At 36.6% G+C, this 12191-nt stretch overlaps 1 protein-coding gene across 1 annotated transcript in view; it reads right to left on the minus strand.

Moving 5' to 3' along the window:
* The window catches only part of TNKS2 (tankyrase 2), a 70511-nt gene that overhangs the window by 39461 nt on the left and 18859 nt on the right, over positions 1-12191 (minus strand). The window contains exons 4-11 of the mRNA XM_080823318.1: positions 10188-10224; positions 9944-10019; positions 9495-9589; positions 7841-7907; positions 4380-4566; positions 3293-3414; positions 632-723; positions 451-529 (exon numbers count right to left, since the gene is read on the minus strand). Of these exons, the coding sequence (XP_080679444.1) occupies positions 451-529; positions 632-723; positions 3293-3414; positions 4380-4566; positions 7841-7907; positions 9495-9589; positions 9944-10019; positions 10188-10224 (755 nt within the window). The remainder of the gene's footprint in view (positions 1-450; positions 530-631; positions 724-3292; positions 3415-4379; positions 4567-7840; positions 7908-9494; positions 9590-9943; positions 10020-10187; positions 10225-12191) is intronic.

Consider the following 12191-nt stretch of genomic DNA (forward strand, 5'->3'; position numbering starts at 1 on the left):
GTCATAGAAATAACAGAGTAAGAAAGACTGTGGCCGAGGTAAACAACAAGAGTTACCATGGTAGCCAAGGAACAGAAGGTATGAGTGAGAGAAGACTGGTGATGATTGGTCATAATCAGTGTGTCTCTAGCTGAGGATATTCTGAAGAGTATTCTGTTAAAAAAAGAACTTAAGGATAACTTGACTGGTGGGGTGTGGGTAAAAGGAATGGAGAAGGAAGGATATATAGGAAGCTTTTTTTTTTTTTTTTTTTTGGAGTAAATCCTTCCTTAGGCTTTCTAGCAAAAAATCAGATAAAGAAAAGTATCTGCTAGACTATTTTTAAGTATAGGTTAAGAAGAAAAAAGTAATACTTATGAGAGAGCAAGCAGTTTAGGAAGCCAGGAGTTTTATCTGCTGAACAGAAAATAACTCATTGGATTACCAAAGATTACCAAAAAGGAAGTATACCTTTGCTTCATGTTTCACCACTACTTCGACAACGTCATTATGAGCTTTCTCAGATGCCACGTGGAGAGGAGTCAAGAATCTTAAAAAGAAAAAGTAAAAAGTCAGCCAATCAATGTATTTTCCAAAATAAAAAAGTGTCAAAAAAAAAGTGTCAATTTTTAATTACTAAAAGTAGACTTACTCTTTAGTCTTTTCATTGATGTTTGCTCCTTTTCTTAGCAACAGTTCACATATTTGCTTTCTTTTGGGGTATGGAGATGCGGCAGCACAATGCTAGATAATTTAAATTGCAGCATTAATCAAGGACTATACATAACTAATTTTTACTTAAGAACATTTGTGTTTCTAATCAAGAACAACTAAGAATTTATTTAACCTCTTTGTTTTATTTTTGACCTGACTTTGCTACTCAAAGACTTTCTATTGGATAGAATGTACAACAATTACCAAATTCGGGCCCAGCCTGCAAATCCTATTTATCAGATATGTTAACTACATATTCTGATCAAGTTTTATAGTTGCCCTGTATCTTTGAAAAAGCCACTACTGATGTAATGAAAATTTAAATTAACATCATGAACACTCCTTTAAATGCTATTCCCACATAGCACGGTGTCTATGTTCTTTTGAAAAGTTTAATTAATAAAACACTCCTAAGGTTGGAGTTTCTTTACATCAAGTAGTAAGACATTCATCAGCTCTAGATGCTGCCTGGTAACAGCACAGGTCAAACAGCTGACAAGATCAGTATTTACTTCTTTCTCAACTAGTTGCTCAAACAGAATAAGGAGCTTGGATTACCTGTTTGTCAAAATCAATGGGAGGAGATGATACACTCTAAGTTGGAGTCTGCAGCATCTATATCTATGATATATCAAAGAGGAAAGGAGACAGGAGGTAGGGATTTGCTAGTTATAACCCTAGAATGTATCTCATGATCATGTCCCAAATCTTTGCTCCCCAATATTGAGGATAATAATTTTTAACAGGTGTTCAATAAATGTCTGGAGGCATGAATGACTAGATCAATGTAAAAATACGAAGTTAAATTCAAAGCTTGAGAATTCATGGGATAAAAGTTCTGGTGACTGCCAAACTAAGTTGTTCTATACATTTAAATACACAGTACATACGAAACCTGTTCTTATTTTAACCTGTTGTTAACTATAAAGCTTATCTGATCTTCATGACTTTGCCTCAGATTCATTCTTCATTGTGGCTGCTGTCACCAAAACCATTCCTTTGCCCTCAGTAAAACCATTTCTAACAGGTAAACATAGCTACTTTGGTATGTTGTGAATAATCATCCCTGGACATCTATCAGGATAGCACACAGAATGGAAATGGTTTATTTCCAAGAATTCTTGATCATGTCCATTTCAAAACTGCACTTTTACTCCTCTGTGCCCCATCGTGGGGCAGGGCCCATGATCTCTGGAAACCTGAAGACACTGCCCCTGTACCACAACTATCCACCAACACTTAACTCCTAGTATATTTTAAGATTAATAAGAAAAACAAGTTGTTTAATAGCAGAGTATTTAGTGGAAGATAATATGCAGTATTAGCTTTTCAGACCAGAAAATTTTCTTCTCAGTCTTTCTTAATTTCTCTGCACCATCTTGATAATGTTATGATTTTAAATTTGCACTAGCATTTCTTATTAGTCTGAAGCTTTGCTTTCTTTTTTTACTTGGGTTTTTTTTACAACTTAAGTTAGCAAAAAGGCTGAGTATGTTTTATAGATAGGTTCTGACATAACCTTCACATAGTTTACATCATGGCATAAAGAAGGAAATTAACCAATAACCAAGAAAATGAATTACCTACAAAATATTAGGTAACTAAGACTGTAATAAGACTGAAACACATTGGTTTATTTAGGGTCCTCTTTCCTCACTCAAAGCACATTTTGCAATTCATACAGCAGAACTGATTTTGTTCCTTTTAAACTGCTATTTGGGGCACCTGCGTGGCTCAACTGGTTAAGTGTTGCCTTTGGCTCAGGTCATGATCCCGGGATCCTGAGACTGAACCCTGCATTGGGTTCCCTGCTCAGTGGGAAGCCTGCTTCTCCCTCCACCCCTTACCCCTCATGCTCACGTGCTTTCTCTCATAAATAAATAAAAATCTTTCTAAAAAATTGGAGTTTCTAATGTAGTCTTTGATTACACCATTGTCTTCCTACCTTCCATCACTTTATCCCTATTAGCTCTCATTCTTTTCTCACTGCTTTTCCATAGACTGTCCAATTTTCATCCACTTTGTTACAGCTTTGTTACAGTAACATAACAGAAGTGTTATTACCTCTAACGGGGAAGTAGCCTCAAATCACACAGACACTTTATTTACACAGTACAGAGGGGATATATACAGACTTCAGACTAATTTTGAAAAAAATTATAATACTGGAAGGAAAACCAAGTTGTTTTTAGATGGATGACAGGATTATTTTTCATTACTTTCAGTGGATTTGAAATTCTCAATCACAAGCATTTATAATTTTTATAAGGAAATAATATGTACTATTACAATAATAAAAAAGCTACGCATAACATACACCAGTATATGAATAAAGTTTTTTTTTCTGGAAGGACACTCAAATGAGTAACAGTATTGTCTTTTGGGGAGGTGAGGTTGTCTATTTTTCTGTACTGTTTGACCTTTTTAAAAAAATGTATGTTCAGGCATTAATTTTTTAAAAAACAGATTTTCAAAACCAATTCTATTACTAGAAGGAGGACATTATGTTACTGTGTATCATCAATAGAAGTAGGACGTTATGATTAGTTCAACATGTTTTTGGTTACTGCATCTTCAAAACTTTAATCTGAAACATTACCAATGCTGTTTCATGTGTTTGAGGATGCTTAAAATTCACCATTTCCAGAGAGAGATGTTTTTTGATTCGTGTTACATCAGCTTCCCGTGCAGCCTGCAGCAATGAGTGGCCTTTAAACTCATCTAGATGAAAAAAAAAAGCATACAGATCTGCATGAGAATTATCAAATTGATGGAACTTACCTAATAAAAGATACTTAGTGTTTTTGAAATTATTTTCAAAATTATCTACCAAAATATTCAGATAGAAGCTCTAAAGATATTCTCCAAATATAACCCCCCAGAAGAGGACAGTGCTATACCAGTTTCCCCCTCAGTTATGACATAATTCATCCCTAAATGTATACACAGATTTAGCCCATGGGCCAACTCAGGGTCTATTTTGGTCTGTAGGAATCTGGAGTACTACAATGTATTACCAGACCAGAGAGCTCTAAGATGGTTCGTGCTCTAACATCATGGTGGTAGATGAGCCAAAAACTGAGTATTTCCAAGAGCCACCCACTACTGATGAACAAATGAAAGAGTATTTTCTCAAGATTTCTCTTTTATTCATCAGATTTGTGAAACCACCCATTTTCCTTTATTGTTCCAGAGTAACACAAATTTAATACAAGTTTCCTATTTATGTACAGCAATATTAAATCCAAACTAGGTGGCTGTTTCTCACTACATTTACTTCAGTTACAGACAGAAAACCATAGAACTGCCAGATATCAAAGAATATTAGATGGTTAGGATCTGGGGTCCATGTTTAAAAGACAGCAATCCTACAAATGACAAGGCAGATTAATAAGAAACTCACACCAAAGACAGGAACAAAACCCAAATTCACTCTTTCCAAAAGCATACAATCTCATTGAACTTCACTTGAAAAATCAAGTACAAATATATTTTCTTTTCATAGCATCTTAAGAGTAGAATGAGTAGAAACCTCCAGATGACTAAATACGCTAGTAAGAACAATAGATACCCATGTGTAAGGAAAATTTTCCATTACTTAAAAATTTCTAAAAACAAATGAGAACAAATTTTTAGTTTGTTGCTATCTTAATATCTTAGTTGAACATTCATCATTTTATACTCACATGATAATCTTTCTTTTAACTGTGGTGTGGGAGCCAAGTCTATAGCACTTTTATTATGACAATTCAGCAGTGTTGGATCTGCACCATAACTTAGGAGAAGAGAACATACTTCAACCCTGTTTTTTGAAGCTGCCTCATGAAGAGGAGTGAATTGCCACAAGTCCATTGCATTTACACAGGCACCATGCTGAGGGGTTGTGGGGGGGGGGAGGGTAAAGCATATAGTTAGTGTTCAACTTTTCAAGAGAATTTAGTATTAGTACTGTGTAATTTAACATGATGCAAGCTTAACCAGGCTATATCCTCAAGGTCCACGTTTTAAACCTATTATTTCAGAAATACATTTTTTTCTCATGGAAAACCAGTAGCTGGTTGCTAGGCTTATGCATAAGGGCTTTACTTAACTCTTATTGTTAAAAATAGCTAAGAATGAAGCTTTAGATTTAACTTGCATCTTTTCTAATTTCTAAGTTTTTCCCTTTTTTGAGGTATAATTTACATACAGTGAAACAGTTCTTCAAAGTGAACAGTTTGAAGAGTTGTGAAGATTATCTTTATCTGTATCTCCATGATACCATCACCCAATTCAAGACAGAGTACACTTTCATTACCCTAGAATGTTCCCTTATGCTCCTTTTATAGATAATCCATGCCCACATTCTGACTGTTAGCACCATATATTAGATTTATATGCTCTTGAACTTTACAAAAATAGAGTAACTCAGTATGTACTTTTGTGTCTACCTTCATTCACACACAATGTTTCTGAGATTCATTCATGTTGTTGTATCAATACTTTTTATTGCTGAGTAGCATTCCATTGTACTGATGGACCACAACTTCCCTATCCACCATCCTCTTGATGGGCATTTGGACTATTGCTAATTTTTTACTATTCTGAATAAGGTGTTATGAACATTCATCCGTAAGTCTCTTTATGGACACATGCTATGTCCCTAGGAATGGAATTGCTGGATGGATGATACAGTAGATACAGGTTTACTTTTACTAGAAAGTGACAAAGTCTTTTTTTTTTTTTTTTTAAAGATTTTATTTATTTATTTGACAGAGAGAGAGAGATCACAAGCAGGCAGAGAGAGAGTGGGAAGCAGGCTCTCTGCTGAGCAGAGCCCGACGCGGGGCTCGATCCCAGGACCCTGAGATCATGACCTAAGCCGAAGGCAGAGACTTAACCCACTGAGCCACCCAGGTGCCCGACAAATAGTCTTCTGAAGTGGCTTTATTATTATAATTTTTAAGAAGTGGCTCTATTATTTTTGCACTGCTATCAGCAATATTTGAGTTCTAGTGTTCCCTCATCCTTGTTAATACTTGGTATTGTCAGTCTTTTAAATTTTAGCCATTTCCAAGTACTGGAGTTGGATAGACCAGAGAAGTCATTCTAGTTTAATCTCTCGTCTCTCATAATCCCTTCCCAAAGCATTCCTGCAGATGGCAAATGAGCTACTCAATCTTTCAGTACTTTCAATGATGGGAAACTAATTCTCAACTAACATGACTTTTCATAATTACTAGATAACTTGTCTTATTAGAAATTCTCTTCTACATTAAGTTAAATATATATTTTTAAAAAGATTTTATTTATTTATTTGACAGAGATCACAAGTAGGCAGAGAGGCAGGCAGAGAGAGGGGGGGAAGCAGGCTCTCTGAGAGCCTGATGCGGGGCTTGGTCCCAGGACCCTGAGATCATGACCTGAGCTGAAGGCAGAGGCTTAACCCACTGAGCTACCCAGGCGCCCCTAAATATGTATTTTAAACTTGGATCTACTGCTCTTCTTTGGAGCAAAAGAGATCAATATTCTTGGCAATACTTGAAAGCAACTCTTATGTTTTTCTTTTTGAGTTTTAACACCTTCAGCTCCTTCACTCATTTTTTTCATTAGATGGTTTCTAGATTTCCCTTCACCCTCATGGCCCTCAGCTAAATATACTTCAGCTTCAAAGCTCCATTAAATTATTATTATTATTATTATTATTTTTTAAAGATTTTATTTATTTATTTGACAGAGATCACAAGTAGGCAGAAAGGCAGGCAGAGAGAGAGGAGGAAGCAGGCTCCCTGCTGAGCAGAGAGCCCGATGCGGGGCTCGATCCCAGGACCCTGAGATCATGACCTGAGCCCAAGGCAGAGGCTTAACCCACTGAGCCACCCAGGTGCCCCTCCATTAAATTATTGAGTGCCTAGAATAACAGTCTCGATGCAGTCTGACTGAGAAAAGTACATTGCATCTGTTGTTACATTTGCTTTTGACACTATACTTCTACTACTGGCATAAAATAATGTTAGCTTTTTAAGCAATCACATCACAATTTCTACAGTGTCCAGGTCATGAAAAGCAGTTAAGAGAATGTTTGCAGTTAAATGCCAGCTTCTGCTAGCCAACTGTTTAGCAAGGGTTGCCAACTGACTTAGTGTTGCCTACACCCTCCGCCTGTATTCTGTCTCTATCTACTTGGCTAATCTAGACACTCCTGAGCTTGACTGCTCTGGTAACTGCAACCTCACCTCAGCTAACCTCTATACATATGACCTCTAGTCAGCCTGCCATTCTTATTTATGGAACATCAGGTCTTAGGAAAACATCATTGTCTGTAGGACCCAATGCAATCTGTCTCATGTTTCACTTTTACCTACAATAATATTCCAAATGTTCTGTTGAATTCAAGATTGTTTTACAGTAAGAAAAGCATGACTGCTCCAGATATGTAATGTTGCAGCTTATACATTTAAAAAGGCTTAGAGGCTACTCAGAGTATCTAATCGTTAAAGTTGTTTCTGTGGGGAAGTATCCTGTGGTAGCACATGCCAAAATCAAGCATGGATTGGGAACAAATATCCTACCATGATGGCTGCTGCTAGAATGAGGACAAGTATTAAAAGGGGCAGAATGGTGCAGAGTAAGAGATGCCTAAGGAATGTGGTCAAATATATGTATAGGGACTGGGGGACAAAAGGAAATAGCTATGGGTGAGATCCTTCTATCTCCTCCGAAGAAGAATATGTATCTTCTATTTTTAACCAACAGGGAGCAAAAAAAGTTTGTTTTCAGTCCTGGGAAGCTGCTGGTTAAACAAGTGCCTCCTAGCATCCTGGGGGAAGTGCAGCTGACCAAAGGAGCCTGCTGCAACCTAATATCTGAATCACTACAAACTGCTTCCTGGTATTTTCAAGAATTTTGAAACTTCACCGTTAGCCACAAATTACAGAATCATTTAAGGTGGTATTCACGAGATGACAGTGCTATTTTTATACTTAAAATCTTAAGGTATCTTAAAAATCTCAAAGCAGTTGAATGTTGACCCATCAATCACCTACATCTTAGAATGACTATACATATTCCTCTATACCCTCCAAGCACTAAAAACACACAGTCAATAGGTATATGATATATTTCAAGTGATTTTATGTAATTCTGAGAAAAATAGAAGAGAACTAACCTTGACCAGAAGCTCAGTTACTTCATAATGACCATAAGAACAGGCATTGTGTAAGGGCACCAGATCACTACAATATGAGGGAGGGGGTAGGGAGTGAGAAGCAGCTTACGTTATTATAGATTCCCTACAGGTTTAGTTCATTTAATTTTAATTAACCTTAAATTTACACTGAGATTTAAATAACAAATGGCTTTTGTGATCCTCTAGTAGAAATGCACAAAGTTTAACAGTTCTAAAAATTCTAACTTCCATATCTCTTCCACATCCATCTTTTTTTTCTCCAAGGCTACTGCCATGCCTTTATTTCTTCCTGTACTACTCAAACAGCCCCTATGTCAATTTCTCTTCCAAACTGTAGCCAGATTTTTCTAAAAGTAAATCTGATGTAGAATTTTTTTTTTTTTTAAGAGGGGGAGACAGACAGAGGGTGGGGGGCAGAAAAATAATCTCAAGCAGACTCCATGCCTAGTGTGGAGCCCCATGTGGGGCTTCCCATGACTGTGAGACAAATCAAGAGTTGGACACTTACCCGACTGAACCACCCAGGCTCCCCTATTGTTGTTACTCCTTTTTTCAATGTCCTTCACTGATTCTTCCTTGCTTCTGAAAACTGGTTCCAACTGCTTAGCTTGGCATGCAATGGTGTGACCCTCTGGAGCCTTACCCTTCAATAATGGTATGCTCAACCACATGTAGTTCCCTCTATGCCTCTGGGCATACAGACTTCCCTCCCTCCTGGCTTGCTTCTACAATCTTTTCGTAACTCACAAGGTATCAGTCATTCAGCTTCAGAATCTGAAATGTAGTTATCTTTTTATTCCTTTTTCTCTCCTCACATCCAGTCAACAAATCTTACCCATTCTTACACTATAGTATCTCTTACAGCTGTGTCTTCATTTCCATTCCTCTGCAACATTATATATCTTCATTATGCCTGAACCCCTACAGTGATTACTCTCACTGCTCTTTGACCTTTGGTCCTTCTCTCCAAACTACCTTACACACTGCTGCCAGAATGTGTTCCCTAGAACTCCTCTTAAAAAAAAATCTTTCCCCTTGCTTAAGATCTTTCAATAGCTACTGTGGCTCATACTGTGAATTCCTTAGACTAGAATACCAAGTCTTCTAAATCCTGGTTCTTACCTACTTCTCCAATCCTAACCCTCATTCCTCCCCTGTGTAAACCAATGCTTCAGCCACACTGGTCTAGTCACTGTTTCTTAAATATGCTGTAATATCTGCTTTAGCACATCCCCTCATACAATTTCTCTTGCATGATGTTTCCTAAACTCTCTGCTTTCCTGAGCTGAGTCCAGGTCAAGTATCACCTCCTCCTGAAGGACTTTCTACCAGTACAGCCATCACTGAGAGTTTCCTCCTGGGAACTTCTACCCTACTATCTCTATTATCACCTCATATTTAGTAGAAAACTTATATTGTAGGTATCTTTTCACGCTTCCTAAAGTGTAGTTTAAGCCCTATGAGTTGTGGCTTTAAGGTTTTATAATTCTCTGTGTCCTCAGAGCAATCTGCATACTGTAAAAGTTCCATAATGTTTATGCTGCTTAGCAAGAAGATTTTTATAAGGTTACAGAGATGATTATAAAGACTGTAACACTTAAGATATCCTCATTTGTTTCCAATGCTTACTTACCCTTTATCTTTAGCATGGACATCAGCTCCATGTTGAAGTAATAGCTGTACAATTTTTACTCTGTTGTATCCTGCTGCCAAATGCAATGGAGTTGACTGAAATATTAATCAGACAAATGAATGAAATTACAATAATAGCTAAAAAAAAACCCCATATAACATCAGGGAAAAAAAAAAAACCTTTTACATCTTCATAGTTATCAACTGGTTTTACAAAATCTAACATATTTATACTGAAGGCATAGTATAGAAATTTTTAAGTTCATTACTGTAAATAGGAAGCAAACTAAATGTTTATTACCAATAAAGTTTTACTAAGTTTAAGAACTAATCCAAATTACTGCTTAAAAGAAAGTATTAGCATTCTCACCAAAATGTTTTAGTTTTTAGTAAGACAAATATATTTTCATGTTACCAGGAGGATGAACACAAGCTTAGTTGCAAAAGTACCTTTCTGCCATCACTTGCATGGCAGTTGACATTTAATGGTGTCAGTAGAGCCATCATTTTTTCTTCATTGCCACTCCTAGCACACACAAAAAAAGAGTTAGTACTTTATATTCTTCATCAGATCCTATCTGGAGACATATATGAGATCAAACAAAAATTCATTCTCTCTTAAAAGTTTGCTTGTTACTTAAAAAAATTAATGATAAAGTTATTCATGATACTTATTTGTAATACTAGTACACACCTGGCACTTTCCAAAAGTTCATCTTTCTTATATTCACCTGTGAATTAGGGGGAAAAAAATGAAAAAAAAAAAAAATTAATCACAAAAGCATTAACAGCTTCATGCATAAAGCTCCTCATGAACTATATTTAAAGTAGATAAATGTGGAAATAAGTTTCCAATGAACAGAAACTGATTAACAGAGTACTGTGCAGTTTAAAAATATTTATATGAAGAACATGGAATATATTTGTTATGAAAGTAAAAGAAAAAGTTGGGGGGTGCCTGGGTGACTCAGTGGGTTAAGCCTCTGCCTTCGGCTCAGGTCATGGTGTCAGGATCTTGGGATCATCGAGTCCCGAGGCATGGAGCCTGCTTCCCCTTCTCCCTGCCTGCCTCTCTGCCTACTTGTGATCTCTCTCTCTCTGTCAAATAAATAAATAAAATCTTTAAAAGAAAAAAAAAAGTAAAAAAAAAAAAAATCTAGTATTACATCATGAAGCTATCTGGAAACAGTATGTTCCAAAAAAGAAAGCCAAGAAGAAAATATAACAAAATTTCAACAAAGTTTGTCTTAGGTAGTAGGTTACTGGTGAGCTTTTCCTTTTCTTTTTACTCCTCAAATTTTCTAAAACTGGTATGTTATTTGTGCAATGGACAAAATGCACCCACAACTTCATTCCAAAGTAACACAAAACAAAATCCAATATGCCAACATCATAGAGATAACAGAAGATAATCTATGGGATTACCAACTGAACATAATCATTAATAATTTTATGAATGCAGAAGATTTTCCAACACTAAAACTATATTATAGTACTACTTTAAATATATACAAAAACAGGATTAAACTTTTTTTTTTTTTAAGATTTTATTTATTTACTTGACAGAGATCACAAGTAGGCAGAGAGGCAGGCAGAGAGAGGGGGGTAGCGGGCTCCCTGCTGAGCAGAGGGCCTGATGCGAGGCTCCATCCCAGGACCCAAGGACCATAACCTGAGCCGAAGGCAGAGGCTGTAACCCACTGAGCCACCCAGGCCCCCCAAATATAAATTCTTTATGCCTATAGCTTCCATATTTACAAATGCATACAAACAAAACTTTAAAATAAATACAACTTAAATTAACATAATTTAACATAACAGAAGTGTATTGATTTGCTGAAATAAAATCCAAACTGATGTCCACAATAAAAATATAAACTGACTGCTAATGCAAGGATTCTTTGAGCCCCAAGATTTTTTAAAAAGAGAAAAGCAGGGAATAGCATGGAAAAGTGAAGGGGGAAATGGAAGTGATAGTTACAGTAACAGCTTGCTTTTCTAGAGCCTCTTTGGGGTACTGGACTAAATTTTGCCGGTAATACCAGAAGAAGTATCACAAAGTCCAAGCACACGAGCTCATAGCAGAACCCCTCAGGCCCTTGACTATTAGATCAGAGGTGATTCTAATGGTGCTCACACAGGTAAGAATTTAGAAAATAATATGGCAGAGAGTTTTTCAAGAGGAAACACTCTGATGAAGAAGAAATATGTGAAATGGATACTACCACTCAAAAAAGCTTGACAGTTTAAAATGAACCTAGGGTGCCTGGGTAGATCAGTTGTTAAACATCTGCCTTCAGCTCAGGTCATGATCCCAGCATCCTGGGATCGAGTCCCACATTGGGCTCCCTGCTAGGCCGGAAGCCTGCTCCTCCTTCTCCCACTCCCCCAGCTTGTGTTCCCTCTCTGTGTCTCTCTCTGTCAAATAAATAAATAAAATCTTTAAAAGAAAATAGAATAAAATGTGCCTAGAGACTAAGCCTTATACATGTTAACAGGTTCCAAAGACATGAATATGTTAAGAGGAAACAGTAACTGACATTCTTCAAGGTACTGAAATTGGTATGACCAGAATCCTCTGCTTTAGAAAAGACAACAGAGCTTTTTGAAAGGTTTAAAAAAAAAAAATTAAAGTATGTTAAAAAAAACGCATATAAAGGGGATAAAACATGTTACCTGGAAAAGTCAGGGACATTTA

Source organism: Martes martes (genome assembly GCF_963455335.1).
Source record: "Martes martes genome assembly, chromosome: 14".
In the NCBI taxonomy this organism is placed as follows: domain Eukaryota; kingdom Metazoa; phylum Chordata; class Mammalia; order Carnivora; family Mustelidae; genus Martes; species Martes martes.